The sequence below is a fragment of the Piliocolobus tephrosceles genome, chromosome 11, assembly GCF_002776525.5.
Source record: "Piliocolobus tephrosceles isolate RC106 chromosome 11, ASM277652v3, whole genome shotgun sequence".
NCBI classification, from domain to species: domain Eukaryota; kingdom Metazoa; phylum Chordata; class Mammalia; order Primates; family Cercopithecidae; genus Piliocolobus; species Piliocolobus tephrosceles.
In genome coordinates this window covers 81,912,535-81,929,141 of record NC_045444.1, presented here as the reverse complement: position 1 = coordinate 81,929,141, position 16,607 = coordinate 81,912,535, and the positions used below count along the sequence as shown (strand labels likewise).

At 36.2% G+C, this 16,607-nt stretch overlaps 1 protein-coding gene across 1 annotated transcript in view; it reads left to right on the top strand.

Annotated features, from left to right (window-relative positions):
* DNAH7 (dynein axonemal heavy chain 7) overlaps window positions 1-16,607 on the top strand; it is a 358,505-nt gene that overhangs the window by 238,397 nt on the left and 103,501 nt on the right. Inside the window, exons 41-46 of the mRNA XM_023217897.2 lie at window positions 3,018-3,890; window positions 6,106-6,335; window positions 9,253-9,583; window positions 10,337-10,683; window positions 12,098-12,278; window positions 14,884-15,069. Coding sequence (XP_023073665.1) covers window positions 3,018-3,890; window positions 6,106-6,335; window positions 9,253-9,583; window positions 10,337-10,683; window positions 12,098-12,278; window positions 14,884-15,069 — 2,148 coding nt within the window. The remainder of the gene's footprint in view (window positions 1-3,017; window positions 3,891-6,105; window positions 6,336-9,252; window positions 9,584-10,336; window positions 10,684-12,097; window positions 12,279-14,883; window positions 15,070-16,607) is intronic.

The following is a 16,607-nucleotide window of genomic DNA, read 5'->3' as shown; positions in this document are numbered from 1 at the left end:
ATACATAGCTGGCAGTAATGTAATACAGAAAACAGTTTGGTAGGTCATCAAAAGGTTAAAACATAGAGTTACCATATGACCTAGCAATTCCACTCCTAACTATGGACCCAAAGAACTGATACATGTCTACGCGAAGACTTGTACATGAATATTATTAGCAGAATTATTCATAATAGCCAAAAAGTAGAAACAACCCAAATATCCATCAGCTGATAAGTGGACAAACAAAATGTTGTAAATACACACTGTGAAATTTTATTCAGTCCTAAAAAGAAATACTTATATATCCTACAACATAGATGAACCTAGAAACATTGTGCTAAGTTACAAAGTCCATACACAAAAGGTCATTTACATGATATAATTCATTTACATCATATATCCAGAATAAGCAAATTCCATAGAGATAGTAAGTAGATTAGTGTTGGCCAGGGCTGGTGGCAATGAGAAGTAGCCTCTGTTGGGTACCAGGGTTTCTTTTTGGGGTGATGATAAAGTTCTGGAGGGAGATAGTTGTGATGATTGCACAACTTTGTGAATATTCTGATTTTGTATTCTTTTAAAGAATGAATTTTATGGCCCATGAATTATTTCTCAATTTTAAAAGTCTGCAATCAAGACTTTAAGGTAAATAAATTCACAGCACAAATTACAATATAAATATGCCAGAAATTATATCCTTTGCAGCAATTTAGATTTATAATGGAAAGTTTTAAGTGTCAACTTGTTAAAGTGTGAGAGGTGGTGATAGAATAATGGTTCCCTGTTGCGGAGGGAGGAGAGCAGAGATCAACAGGAGTGAGCATGAGGGAGCTTACTAAGGTGCTGGAAATTTTATATCTTGATCGTGGTGGTGGTTTCATGGATGTGTAACTGTGTGCAAAAATTCTTTGAGCTGTACACTTAAGATTGTTGTACCTGTATTAGTCCATTTTCATGCTGCTGATAAAGACATACCCAAGACTGGGCAATTTACAGAAGAAAGAGGTTTATTGAACTTACAGTTCCGTGTGTCTAAGGATGCCTCACAATCATGGCGGAAGGTGAAAGGCACCTCTCACATGGTGGCAAACAAGAGAAGAGAGATTGTGCAGGGAAACTCCCCTTTTTAAAACCATCAGGTCTCATGAGACTTATTCACTGTTGCAAGAACAGCACGGGAAAGACCCACCCCATGATTCAATTGCCTCCCACCAGGTCACTCCCACAACACGTGGGAATTCAAGATGAGATTTAGGTGGGAACACAGCCAAACCATATCTGTACCTTGTATAAGGAAAAAGAAAAAACAAAAAGAAACGGAAAGATATTCCCAGGAATCATCATCCATGTTTTTAAGTCAACAGATCCACTGTGGGGCCCAGGAATTTGCATTTTGAATAAGTACCCCAGATTATTTTAATGCAGATGTGTTGACTGTCTTTGAGAAATGCTGCTATAGGTTCTTGCTAAACTGCCAGCTAGATAATAATATACTTGTTTCATGCTTAGGCATTGATCCTGATACATGAAGTTGACTTAATTTAGGAATATTGTCTGAGGTCTTAAGTACCTCAGTTCAAAGATTGGCTATTGGCATGTATTGGGAAATTAGATTGTCTCACAGAGAAATAACTTTTGAACTGGTTGGAATATGAAGGAAGATTAAATAATACCATTTGCTTATGCAGACACTATTAGTGAAAAAAAAAAGGATAACACTGTGAAATAATCAATTTGATAACAATCAATACACTAAAACTACGATTCCTGAACACTGTGATTAGCCTAATGCTAGGGCAATTTGCAGTGATTATCTATTTGAATTCCATAGTGTTTGCACATATGTTGTCATGTTACTTTTTCTCCAAATCTATGAGATTTGCGAGGTAGGTAATACTACTTCTATTTTATAGGTGAAGAAGCTGATGCAGACATTTTCAGTGATTTACTCAAAATGGTAGAGCAGAGTAAGGATCCAACGTTCTACCGACGAAATATGCATTATGTATAGCATATATGTATTAGTCGGCCATTAACAAAATAATACAGACTAAGTAGCTTAAACAACAGAAATTTATTTTCTCACACTGACTTGCTAAAGCCACCTTGTCTCTGTGTCCTCACATGGCCATTCCTTTGTGCATATAAGGGCTGCCCAACAGAAACAAGAACCAAAGAGAGAGAGAGCGAGCGTGCGCTTTAATGCCTCTTCCTTTTCTTATAAGGACACTATCCTATAAGATTAGGGCCCTACCCTTATGACCTCATTTAACCTTAATTGCCTCCTTTAAGGCCCTATTCCCAAATCCAGTCACATTGAGAGTTATGGCTTCAACATAAGAATTTTGTGGGGACACAATTCAGTCCAAAATAGACTGTACCCCGGGACACTTACATTGCTTTAAGAAAACAGTAGTTACATGTAGCAAGCCTGATAGTTCTTGCAGTCCCATAGCATGTGCATATAACCAGAGATTTATTTTGGTAGATTGCTCTCTGTAACGACTTAAAACAAAAATAATTAACAGATACCCCAAACAACTCTCCCTCTACCCAAGACATTTCCTGTTCTAGAAAATGTGCTTTATGAAAAACAAAAGCAAAAACTATTGAGTTGTCAATAATTTTCAAAATGTTATCTATCCTAGAAAAAGGAAACATCACTGGCAAGGAGTTGGATGCCCCCTGGGTACTGGTGCCCAGCTCTGCTATCCACATCTGAGCAGCCAGCAAAAGCAGTCACTAACTTCTAAAGGCCTTAAGTCTCTTAGCATCTCTACATCTACTTCTACCACCCCCAAAATTACCTTTCATTGATTGATAACTGAATATAACCTTATTATTCTAAATATAGAGTTAAAATTAACATTTAAAATAGCACTATTATGAATCAGTCCTGATTATTTGAATATACTTTTAATAAAACCCGCAGAAATTTCTAATATTTTTTATTACTTGAGATTAGCACAGAAATAATAACACTTTTTTAAAAATCAGAAGGAAGTTCCTAAAGCTGCTTTTTAATTATTATACAGGTCCTTCGAGTGTATTATGACCGCCTTCTGGACAATGCAGACAGAGGCTGGCTCATCAACTACATTCAAGAAATTTTGAGAAACTACATGTATGCAGATTTTCATGAGCTTTTTCAACGTTTGGATTTTGATAATGATGGCATAGTGGAAGAAGATGACTTACGCAGCTTAATGTTTTGTGACTTCCATGATCCCAAGAGGGAGGATACCAACTACAGAGAAATCGCAGATGTGGATAATCTTCGAATGATAGTAGAAATGCACCTAGAAGAATACAACAATATAAGCAAAAAACCCATGAACCTCGTCTTGTTTCGATTTGCCATAGAGCACATCAGCAGAATTTCCAGGATCCTGAAGCAACCTCGCAGCCATGCTCTCCTAGTAGGGGTTGGAGGGAGTGGAAGGCAATCTGTCACCAGATTAGCTGCCCACATGGCTGATTATTCTGTTTTCCAAGTTGAAATCTCTAAGGGGTATGATACTACTGAATGGCATGAAGATTTAAAAGTGATCTTAAGGAAATGTGCAGAAGGTGAGATGCAGGGTGTCTTCCTGTTTACAGATACTCAAATTAAAAAAGAGTCTTTTCTGGAAGATGTCAATAATCTGCTAAATGCTGGGGAGATTCCAAATCTCTTTGCATTAGATGAGAAACAAGAGATATGTGATAAGATGCGTCAGTTAGATCGCCAGCGGGATAAAACCAAGCAAACAGATGGCAGCCCCATAGCCCTTTTCAACATGTTTATTGATCGTTGCCGCAACCAACTGCATGTGGTTCTTGCCATGAGTCCCATTGGAGATGCATTTCGAAATCGTCTTAGAAAGTTCCCTGCTCTTGTTAACTGCTGTACCATTGACTGGTTTCAGGTATTGTCATGTATATTTTAGACAGACTTCTAGAAATGTTGATTTCCACCCTCATCATGACTTATTTTATAGACTCCCAACCCATAGTTTACCCCAAAATGTAGTTCAGCAGAATCTTCTGATCAGTTTTATTTTATGAAATTAAAATTCAAGAAATTATAATAGAAAAGTATTTATTAAGAGTCTATGTGATCACTAACTTCAATATATTATAGGAAGTGTTATGATAAAATTGTGTATCAGAGTCCTGACAGGAAACACAGAGCACACTTGAACCCTTCACTGGAGAAAGCATAACGAAGGAACCATTCACAGAGGTGTAGGCAGGGTTAAGGGAACCAAGAGGGGATGTTGGAACACTCAGGAAGTAGTGGGTGGAGCAATAGTAGGAAGTGTTACTATGCCCGCGTATAAAAGGGCAGAGGAAGGGAAGAGTGTTACTGGAAGTCAGAGCTTAGAGCTGTGGATATAAGACTGCCCAACAGGAATAGGAACCAGAAACCTAGAACTCAGCTACAGCTGGAAAGGAAGGGAGGAACAAAATACCTGTATGTCTTACTTCTTCCACCCTGCCCCCACTCTCTTCCCATTAGCTAAACCCAAAGAAGTTAAGAGGAAGAAAGCCAGAGTGACCTTTTTTTGTAGTGGACTTCGTACTGGGAAGTACAAGCAGAGCAGAAAAAGGCAGCGAATGGATGGGGGGTACGGAGGAGGGGTGGGGAAGGGGAGTAGCAAAAGGAGAGTACCTAGCTAGATGTGAACAGTAATTCTGGCTTTAACAGCATATCATAATGCATTCTCTACTTGTGTAGTAAGAAATCTGGGGGCTATGGCTGAGATCCCGTGAGGGGGATTTAACAGATAAGCATTTATGACCTTGGAAAGTTTACAGAACCTCTCTGTACCTCCACTTCTGGTAAAATTAATTATTTCATGCAAAACGTTTATTGAGTTCTGTTTTGCTTTGTAGCAAGTCTTAATCTAAAAGCTGGAGATGACGCACATGAAATAGACAAGACCTCTGCTCTCCTTGGGCTTCTTGTCCACAGACAAATAAGCAAAACACAATTTCATTAGACAGGGTAGCAAATAGGGAGTAAATGCTTTGTTGTGGTTGTTGTTTTGAAACGCAGTCTCACTCTTGTCACCCAGGCTGGAGTGCAGTGGCACAATCTTGGCTCACTACAACCTCTGCCTGCCAGGTTCAAGCAATTCTCCTGCCTCAGCCTCCCAAGTAGCTGGAATTACAGGCGCCCGCCACCACGCCTGGCTAATTTTTGTATTTTTAGTAGAGACGGGGTTTCACCATGTTGGCCAGGTTGGTCTCGAACTCCTGACCTCAGGTGATCTGCCCGCCTCGGCCTCCCAAAGTGCTGGGATTATAGATAAATGCTTTTTAAATAAGGGACCAATTATGGGTTTGAAGAGGAAACTGGAAAGACAAAAAAGTGTCAGTACTGAGATCTTGGCAGTGAGGATGAACTAGTGAAGTCAAGTGTCTAGACGGAAGGAGAGGTGGCAGAAAATCAGTGTGACAGGAGCACAGGAACTGTGGGCGGAAGTGGTATAACAGGTCAGAAATTTGGGAAGGGCCAAATCAAATAGAGATTGGCAAGTTGGTTTGGATTTTAAGAATTCTAGGGAGTCTTTGAATGGTTATAAATTGGGGAGTGTGACATGAGCTGATTTATATTTTGAAAAGAGCACTCTTGCAGCTATGTAAAGAATACAAACAGTTAGGATGCTATTGGAATCTTCCAGGCAGATGATAGTGGAGGCTTGAATTGGGATGATTGAGGTGGATAAAGAAAGAAGAGAAAGGATTTGGAAGCTGTTTCAGGAATGATGCCTACATCATTCTCAGGGAAATGTTAGGATAATTAAATGAGATGGTACCAGTAAAATGCATACAGAAATAGACTTTCCATAAATTTAGTTCATTTGCCTTTTCTTTCTCCTGCAACACTCATGAACAATTTCTCTAATCTCAGAACAAACCACAGACAGTGAATGTTATATGCACTAACTAGCTCCTGGCTCCCTGCCCTAACTATGCAAGTCCTTGGGAAGGTTCCTTATGAAATTGTCTCCCCCACACCATCCCTCACACTATTCTCCTTCACCCCCAACATCCCTAAGTTGTAAAGGGCTGCAGTAGTAACAGATCCAGATTTGTAATCTTAATAAAGTGCTAAAGCATTTATCTTACATTTAGTCATGGCCTGAAGATGCACTCCAGGCAGTTGCCTCACGGTTCTTGGAAGAAATTGAAATGTCAGAGGAAATAAGAGATGGCTGTATCGACATGTGTAAAAGCTTCCACACTTCTACTATAAATTTATCCAAATCTTTCTTTGTTGAACTTCAAAGATACAATTATGTGACTCCTACCTCTTACCTCGAATTAATCTCCACCTTCAAACTGTTGTTAGAAAAGAAAAGAAGGTAAAAATCCATTTTCATGTTTCTAAGTAAGCTAGGGCAAATTAAAAATACTTATGTGTGCAAAAATGACATAAATATGTAATAGAGATTTATTTCATAGAAATATACTGTGAGTTTTGTGACATCTTTAAATGATTTAATCCACAAACATTTTGAATTTAGGGAGGGGTCTTATCCTTCTTATATGGGTACATTGCCTAGCACATCATAGATGCATAATCACTCTTGGAAGAATGAAGATATTCCAACCAGAGCTGTGAATATTGAGTAAACACTACTAGAGAGTGATTTTTCTCTGATAAATAATTAGGTAATAGTTAAACCCTCTCTTTGGATACTGAACAGCTGAGACTCTAGGGAGGGACAGTCACTCTCTAATAAGCTCTCATTTGAAAACATCAATATAAACATGAGTAAACTTACCTGCTATAGAAAGTGTCGATGTGAGTTTTTTTAATGTTCTGGAGGGTGACTTTTGTGTGCATAAAAGTTTATTCAAATATTTCTTTTGTTCCAAAAATTAAAATTCAGTATGTATATTACAAAATTTAAAAACATTATAACATTAAGGTAGAAAGTAGGAAGTTTGGAACATTTTAGTGGCTACCTTTAAAGGGAACCTTGGATTAATGTGTGCCTCCATTCAAAAGCTTTTTTAAATAAAATTTTTAATATGGTATTTATATTTCCCTTTCAAGTTCTGATTTGACAAATCAAACATTACTAGATACTTAAATAATTTATAAGCCTAGTATTTTAAACATATACATATGGTAAGGCTTAAGTACTTTTAAATATTTGAATATTATCTACAAATTAATATGATTTTTACTTAAAAACAAATGTAAATTTACTGCTCAGATACATGATTTATATTGGAAGCTCAAGCCTGCTCCATGAATTGAACAGACCAAATTCTTTTAAAGATTAAAAAGAATACATAAAACAACAAATGTGCACAGATAATATAAAAATATGAATACTATGAGTTTGATTTTTGTATATATTTCTATGGTTAATTCTAAATCTTCCTGTGTTTAACCTACTATCAAGCATTTTGAAGCACCTTTTCTCATACTGGGCAGCATGCTACCTGGATATGGGTATGACACTCCTCATCTGTATTCATAGTGACTGTGGCTGTGCCCTCCCAACCAGGACTGTCGTCGTCACTGTGGTCTACCACCCTGTGTTTGAATCATACCTTTAGGAATTTGTCAACTACCTCGTGAAATCTGCAGCGCCCACCGTGACTGCTGCATAGCTTGACTGGAATTCATTATTTCTTTGGCTCTCAAGATAATTGTCTGTCTGTGTCAAGCTTATGATCTTTAACATAATGGAATCTTGCTTTTTTTCATATTTTCTTATCCAGGAGGATCAAAAGCTCTTGGAGATCGATTAAATTTTGGATATCACTCATGGCTTTTGTTTGACTGTGCACTCACAATAGTAAGGCCACCCTAACAAAAAGGAGGATTATAAAAATGAGATACAAACTTATAGGAAGAGTTAAACTTATTGGTTATAAGTTTTAAAGTTACAAGGTTATAAGTTCAAACTTACAGGTTGAAAGAGTCATAGTTTTTAAGGTATTTTCAAATATTCTTATTTGCCTTTCAAATTTTCCTTTTTTCAAATTTTTTCTTTTCAAAATTCCTTGCAAACGAAAAAAAAGGATATTAATTTATTTCTCCTTTACCTCAACTAGAAGTCCTACCCTATGATTATTCTTCCCATAATAACTAAAGCCTTCAGGTCCCGATAGCAAGGTAGTGCTGTAACCTAGAAGCAAGTTTTCAGGTTACCTGGCAGGAAATCTGTGGTTAAGCTAGCAAAGCATCACTTGGGATTAGCCACAATATTGAAACTGTCTCAGGCTGGCAGGAATGAGACCTTTGCCATGCTCGTTGCACAAGGTTTCAGCTGAAACCAGACTCACGATAATACAGTACCATACGCTCGGTGCCCTCTGTGCCCATTACTCTCTAATACTTTGCTTGCTCAGACAGAATTAGACATGTGACAAAAACGTGGCATGCTCTAACTTATGAATTGTTTTAAAACAAATTGCAATCCTTTCAGTGTTCTCCAGGTTACCTTTTCCAGCTCAAGCCAGTTCCTTACTACTCCAGTCTATTTTTGGAAGGGGGTTTTAAAAGCATGTCCTTTTTTTACTTGGAGACATTATGGTGTATCAAGTATTTTAAAATGAAATTATAAAGAAGAGTTTTCTTTATAGAGAAATTCATATATATTTGCAGATAAATACAGATTAAATTTTTAAGCACATTACAATATTTAACTTTTAAAATATGCTAAAATATTATGTTATTTCTCATCATTTGTTATTACTTTGTAATCATTTTGCATCAAACAGGGTATTGAGCTTTATGATCTGCTCTATTTGTTACTTTTCCTTTAATAAAACAAATCTCTGTTTCAAGATGTATAATATATGTTAAAATCATTTTTTCACATTTGGAAACATTCACAGTAATATATTTTGAGCACTGAAGTGTGTTTAAAATAAGTGATCATAAAAAGGTTTAAAGCAGCAGTAGTGTTGCTGGAATCAACTTACCAACTTTAGAGGTACATCATTCATTTTGATATAGGATACTCCTTGCCTCATCTCCAGTGTATTTATTCTTTTGAATTTCTGTTGTATGCCTTGATAACGTATAGGTGCTGAAAACACAAAAATTAATAAAACATGCTGTCTGCTCTGAATTGTGCACAAATCCAATGTTCTAGGTTTCATGTTTTGACAGATTGTCATATATATGAAAATCTTTTAGACCACTCCTGTAGTTATGTCTTGAAAAAGACTAGCAAGCTCAAAAACACTTAGGTTTTTCCTTAATGTAGGATACGGAACCTCATGATTAACTTTGTTTTATCCATTTCCTTTCAGTGAAGTAATGAAAATGAAAAAGAGATATCAAGTGGGTTTGGAGAAACTGGATTCTGCTTCATCTCAAGTAGCCACAATGCAGATGGAGTTGGAGGCATTACAACCTCAATTAAAAGTTGCTAGCAAAAAGGTTGATGAAATGATGATAATGATTGAGAAAGAGTCTGTAGAAGTTGCCAAAACTGAAAAAATAGTGAAAGCTGATGAAACAATAGCAAACGAACAAGCTATGGCTTCCAAAGCCATCAAAGATGAGTGTGATGCTGACCTGGCAGGTGCCTTGCCAATACTAGAGTCAGCATTGGCTGCCCTTGATACTCTTACTGCACAGGTAAGAGCTTCGCCATACACTTTCTAGGACACATGTCATCACAGCCCAAGAAAGAAATTAGCATTGTGTTCTAGTCTAGTTTGTCTCTCCAAATTAGCCTGCAAATTTAATGAAGTTGAAATCATTTTGAAATTGGCAAAAGAATTCCCTAATTGACTTGAAAAAGAAATGCATGTGCATGCAAAAACACCTTTGAAATGGAAGAAAGCTGCTAGATGTTATAACTTACCATAAAGCAACAGTTATTTCACGAACTTCATACATCTTTGCACTACAGTAATCAACAAAGGCATAAGACTTGAGATTATATTTTGGTTCTAAGGGGTACCTTTTTCATATTTAGACACTGTTGTCATTGGGATGCATGTTATAGAGCATGTGATAAGTGTTTGTGTTAATTTTGTCAGTGATTTTTTTGGGGGGATGCGTAAAATAATGTGTTTTATAATACTTTATTTTGCAATAGCAGTGTCTTAGATTTCATGAAGTGTATTAAAAGTTAAGATGTGAAACAGGAATATTTTAATTTAGAAAGATGAAGGTTGATTTTTAAAATAAATAGTGCAGAGAATTTTGGCTAAACTTATGGGTGGGACTCGGGAGAAGAGTGTCAGTGCAGTTCTATTACTGTCACCATTTCTACCCAGTGAACACAGTGAGTTTCTGTATGCTTAGTTTGAAAATAGGAACCAATTATAATTACTGTATAAACAAACGTGTCTTTTAAAATAATTAGCATGTTGTTATTTCAAGGATATTACAGTAGTAAAATCCATGAAGAGTCCTCCTGCTGGTGTCAAGCTTGTTATGGAAGCTATATGCATCTTGAAAGGAATCAAAGCTGACAAAATCCCTGACCCGACAGGTTCAGGGAAAAAAATTGAGGATTTCTGGGGCCCAGCTAAGAGACTTCTTGGTGACATGAGGTTTCTACAGTCACTTCATGAATATGACAAGGACAATATTCCTCCAGCTTATATGAATATCATAAGAAAAAATTATATTCCAAATCCAGATTTTGTACCAGAAAAAATCAGAAATGCTTCTACAGCGGCCGAAGGTCTGTGCAAGTGGGTCATAGCAATGGATTCATATGATAAGTAAGTGCTGATACAAAGAAACCCGGCTGGTATGTTTTATCTTCACTTTTGGTCAGTTAGACAGTATGAAATTTAAAAGTTATGTAAGTGAGAGAGGCTCCTTGGAAAATCCTGTCTGAATCTGCTTTGTGTTTGCATATTTACTGGAGGCAAGATTATGCCAAATAATAGTGTAATACAGTGGTTCTTAAACTTTTTGGACTCAGGAACCGTTTATACTCTTAAAAAGTATTGAAGACCCCAAAAAGATTTTTGTTTATTTACCATATTAGAAATTAAAATGGAAAATTTTTTGAAGTGTTTGTTAAATTCATTTTGAAAAGCAATAAAAATGTTACATGTTAATATAAGTGACTTATTTTTATTTTTTATAAATTCATGTTTTTCTTTAAAAAATAGAAAAAAAAAGATAACAGTGATATTTTATTATACCTTTACAAGTCTCTTTAATGTGTGGTCTAATGTAAGATAGCCAGACACCATAATCTGCTTCTTCGCTCATTCTGTTGCAATATGTTGTTTTGATTACAATTAAAGAAAATCCACCATCACATAGAGGTTTAGTTGGACAAGGGAAGACCTTATGAGCTCCCTAAAGGGGCAAGTGTCGTCAAGATCCCCAGGGGTCCTTGGACCACACTTTAAAAACTGCTGGCATAATATGTATTATTGTGAAATAAGGAGCATTTTTTGGTGATGATATGAGAACCGGTTATATCATACACAAAGCAGAGTAATTGTTTTTTCAAAAAAACAACTGTCACAGGATGTTTTTCAAACTCATATCCAATTTTAATCATTCTATATATATAGTAGTGCTATATATGTTTCAGACCATGATATATTAGTTAATGATTAATTTAATGTTTGTTAGATAACATGACTGACTCCATTTTCCAGATACTAGGGAGAGAATTTAGATCCATCCTTTTTCCTATATAATTCCTTTTATTACCACATACATATTTATAGGATAACCGTTTTTGGTTGAGGATGTATTCTAGGATTTGAGGATTTTTTAAAATAAAATATAAAAGATACCTCACTTTTTCCTCATCAAAACTAACCTTTATCATTGCAATTAGGCTTCTACTAACATTGTAATACTCTACTTGAATATCTACTCTTCTTTCAGAAAGTTATCAAAATTCATACTTGCAAAATGTTTTTTTGAGTAAAAGTATTATTTTAAAACACTATGTATATTTGATGTCTATTTTAATGGCCATTTCTTATGTCCAGGATCAAGCTTGGATGATTCTTAGATAAAACATGGAATATAGAAATCAGTTTAGATTTTTGCATAAAGAAGTGTTTTGAGTCACAGTAAGGATATTAGAAAAGTAAATTCAGTGGTAGAAAGTGTACTGGAATATTAAATGAATATTTAATTTTTCAATTTTACTTTTTGCAGAGTGGCAAAAATAGTAGCTCCCAAAAAGATAAAACTGGCTGCAGCTGAAGGGGAGCTTAAAATTGCCATGGATGGTCTTAGAAAGAAGCAGGCAGCCCTTAAGGAAGTTCAGGACAAGCTGGCCAGGCTTCAAGACACACTTGAATTAAATAAACAAAAGAAGGCTGACTTGGAAAACCAGGTATGTGCTGATATAGAAAAAGATGGACAAATTCTCAATTATTGTAACTAAGAACGATGTTCATAGTAGCATGTAACACACCAGTCCTGTTTCTTTCCTGGTCAGGGATTGGCAAACTATGGCCCGCAGGCCACATCTGCCCATCGCCTGTTTTTGTATGGCCCAAGAGCTAATAATAGTTTTGACATTTTAAAATAATTACATATTAATGGCCGTATAAGTACCCATGTAATACATAAATATCCTCAATTCTGCTGCTTGGCTCACGAAAACTAAAATACTTATTCTCTGGGCTTTTCCAAAATATATATATATATATATGCCAGTCTCTCTAGCTTAGATTACTAGAATATTGAGCTAGATTATTTAATCATTTTTCACTTTGCAAGTAAGGAAATTGAGAACCAAAATGTTAAGTGATTTAGGTTGTATGGCAGAGCAGAAATTAGAACTCAATACTCAGAACCATACGGTATTTACTAAAAATGTTTTCAAGACTAAAAATATTACTCTCACTTAATTAGTGATACCATTTGGAAAAATTAACTGCTGACGTCTGATTACGGTCCAGAAAAAGGTCATAATATTTTATAACAGTCAACATTTATTGAATGCTTATTATGTACAAGAGCCTGTTGTTCCAAGAACATTACATATTATACCATTTATTCTCACAATAACCTTTTGAGGGAAGTAATCATTGTGTACCATTTTGAAGAAAGTACAGAACAGAAAGATCAAGCAACTTGTCCATCGTCGACCCAGCTTCTGAGCATTAAGTCTAAGACCTGAACTCAGGCAGCCTGACTCTAATAGCTGTACTCTTTCCAGAACACCAGACTTTGTCTTTCTGTAGTATCTATCCTGTATTCTATATTTGCACAAATGTAAGACATTATGCTAATCTTTAGAAGTGTAACCTATTATGGCATGATTTTTGAATGATCAGTTTTAGTTTAATATAATCAATAAATGGTTATGCAGTTGCCCTCTTTAAACATTTTGCAACTCTCCTATATGTTTGAAAATTTTATTTATTTTTTATAATAAAATGTTAGAAACTTACGGTGATATGAAATGAACATATGCATTTATGTGTATTAAAAATGTGCTTTTGGAGGTAAAATTTTAGCTAAAATATTTTTACTTAGTAGTTTCTGATGGCAACTTTGTCATAGTCTAAGACCTGATTCAGTTTATCATAAACATTGTTGAAAGAAGAATAGGTGAGGAAAGAAACGAGAAAGACAAAAGTCATTTAAAGAGGGAAAATCAAAAGGAAAAAAATTAAATTTAGGAAGTATCACACATACTACAATTACATACCATTTGCTTTTTTCAAACCTATCTGTAGATAAACTGATACAGAATCATGCATCTTTTAATCTAAAATCATTGACTTAATATAAATGTTAGTAACATTAGTAAAAAGCATAAGCCAAATTCTTATTCCAAAATAACCTAAATGTCTTAGCTTTTATTGATTGTTGAATTTCTCTTTTCATGTAAATTATTTTTTAACATCATGATAAGCTTTATTTAATCTCATCTTCTTCCAAGAATAATGATGTTAAGGCACTTAAAAATTTAATAAAAATAATTTACGTATTCTGCTGGAATACTGCTATTGTGTGAACTGAAATAACTTTTCACCAAGTTTGCACCTTCGTAATTATCTCTTTTTTATCATATTGCTTAATTACATATAATCGTATTTGGTTGATAGTCTTATGCACCAAATAGGCTCTCAGCTATTGATCGATGTCCTAATTTAAGCTGAATTACAAGTGCCTGAGTGACACAGTTTAACAACCTGAAAATTGTGCTTTGTAAATAATCATAAATTATTAAAACTTTTAAACATTTAACCTTTAAGATCATGATAAAATCAACCGTAAGTTAAATGAGGGGAAAACGTTTGTAGAATATTTAAAATAAAATGCATCTAGATATTTAAAATGGAGGGAAAACATCTATATTTGCAGAAGAATGTCCTTTATTAACTAACTTTCAGTATCCTGTACTGTATGTCATTTCCTTAAATAGAGCTGTTCTTTGCATTATGTGATACTCATTCATTATTAATTTCATGAATTATATTAGACACTTTATATTTATAAATTCTAAAATATCATGGGCTTTACTATATTATAGTGATATAGGAAATCCCAGGCAGAAGTCTAATTAAAAATAATAATTTACACCGGGCGTGGTGGCTCACTCCTGTAATCCCAGCACTTTGGGAGGCCGAGGCGGGTGGATCACGAGGTCAGGAGATCGAGACCATCCTGGCTAACACAGTGAAAACCTGTCTCTACTAAAAATACAAAAAAATTAGCCGGGTGTGGTGGCAGGCGCCTGTAGTCCCAGCTACTTGGGAGGCTGAGACAGCAGAATGACGTGAACCTGGGAGGCAGGCTTGCAGTGAGCGGAGATTGCGCCACTGCACTCCAGCCTGGGCCACAGAGCCAGACTCTGTCTCAATAATAATAATAAATAAATAAATAAATAAATAATAATAATTTACTTCTGAGGGTAAAATCTTGCAGAATTTTTAACTTATTGTACTTGTAAATGCTGATAAAAGCTCACTTTTATTTTTGAGGTTGACCTGTGCAGCAAAAAATTAGAACGAGCTGAACAGTTGATTGGAGGCCTTGGAGGTGAGAAAACTCGATGGAGCCACACAGCTCTGGAGCTAGGGCAGCTGTACATCAACTTGACTGGGGATATCCTCATTTCCTCAGGAGTGGTTGCTTATCTCGGAGCCTTCACATCCACCTACAGACAGGTAAGGGACGCTACTCCATCTCTTCCTGACCCTCTGCCCATCCCAGCCAGTATTACCCTTCAAGGTTTTGTTTTACTTTGGTTTCAGTTTTTTGGTAAGTACAGTGAGGAAGATATTTTTACATGATTTCTACTTGTGTATTTTAGTTATTGTATAGATTAGCTGGTTAGCCAAAAGACACCATGTAATACACTCTTCAAAAATCTAATTGTTTTAAAAATAAAAATATCTACTTTAAAATGTAATGTGAAAATGGGGAGTCTCTGAACCTATTCTAGTTTGGGGCTGCCTGATTAAAAATAAAAAATTTTTTAGGCTGGGCGTGGTGGCTCAAGCCTGTAATCCCAGCACTTTGGGAGGCCAAGACGGGCGGATCACGAGGTCAGGAGATCGAGACCATCCTGGCTAACACGGTGAAACCCCGTCTCTACTAAAAATACAAAAACTAGCCGGGCGAGGTGGCGGGCGCCTGTAGTCCCAGCTACTCGGGAGGCTGAGGCAGGAGAATGGCGTAAACCCGGGAGGCGGAGTTTGCAGTGAGCTGAGATCTGGCCACTGCAGTCCAGTCCGGGCGACAGAGCGAGACTCCACCTCAAAATAAATAAATAAATAAATAAATAATTTTTTAAAAACAGTAATGGGAAAATGGTACCCTTTACTGATAAAATCTCAGTTCCTAAGCAAGTACTGTAAAAAGGTATCAGGACTCTCTCTCTCTCTCTCTCTGTGAGTGAGTGTGTGTGTGTGTGTGTGTGTGTGTACTTCATCCACTGTTTCCTATCAGTCTCAATAACAAGCCATTTCAAAATCTTTTCAGAGAATGAAACTTGAGGGGAGGAAAAGGTGAGCCTGCCTAAAACCCTGTTGATAAGTGGCTTTGTTCCTTAGAAAACAAACACCACATTCCCTGCCTTGCTTCCCACTTCTCTGACTGATTCTGCCTCTTTCTTCTCCCTGGCCCAACACCTAACCCTAGGAGTTAATCCTAATTATTCTTCCTATTTTTCTCTTCGACTTTTTAGTTTTTACTGAATGAGAGACCCAGCATACTCTTCAGCTCTTTTCAGAAAAATGGAACTGGAATCCAACCGGGATCATGGCCCTATCAAAGCAGGCAGAGAGATTTAGAAAAATTAAGATAACTAAAAGAAAAAATGGGAGGGATGATAATGAGAATAAAAGAAGGGAGGAATTCAGAACATTTGGCAATAGTTTTTGGTGTCAAACGAGAAACAGTACATGTTAAGTCCCCTTTGTGTGGGGCTTTATAATTTCACTGAGCTTTGGCTTGCACATGGTCTCAGTTGAGCCTCATTTAATTTCAACACTGTCTCCTGAGGAGGGCTGACTCTTGCTGCCACTGTTATCCTTTAATTGGTGGTGGTGTTTTTAACTAAATGTTTGAAACCCTCACCTAGTGGGTGCTTCTGTCTTTAGCACTCGATGGTTACCTGCATCCTAATTTAGCACTCTTCTTACTCTCCTACATTGACATTTTGAACAATAAAAGGAGTGGCTTCAGCCACCCCTACCTTTCC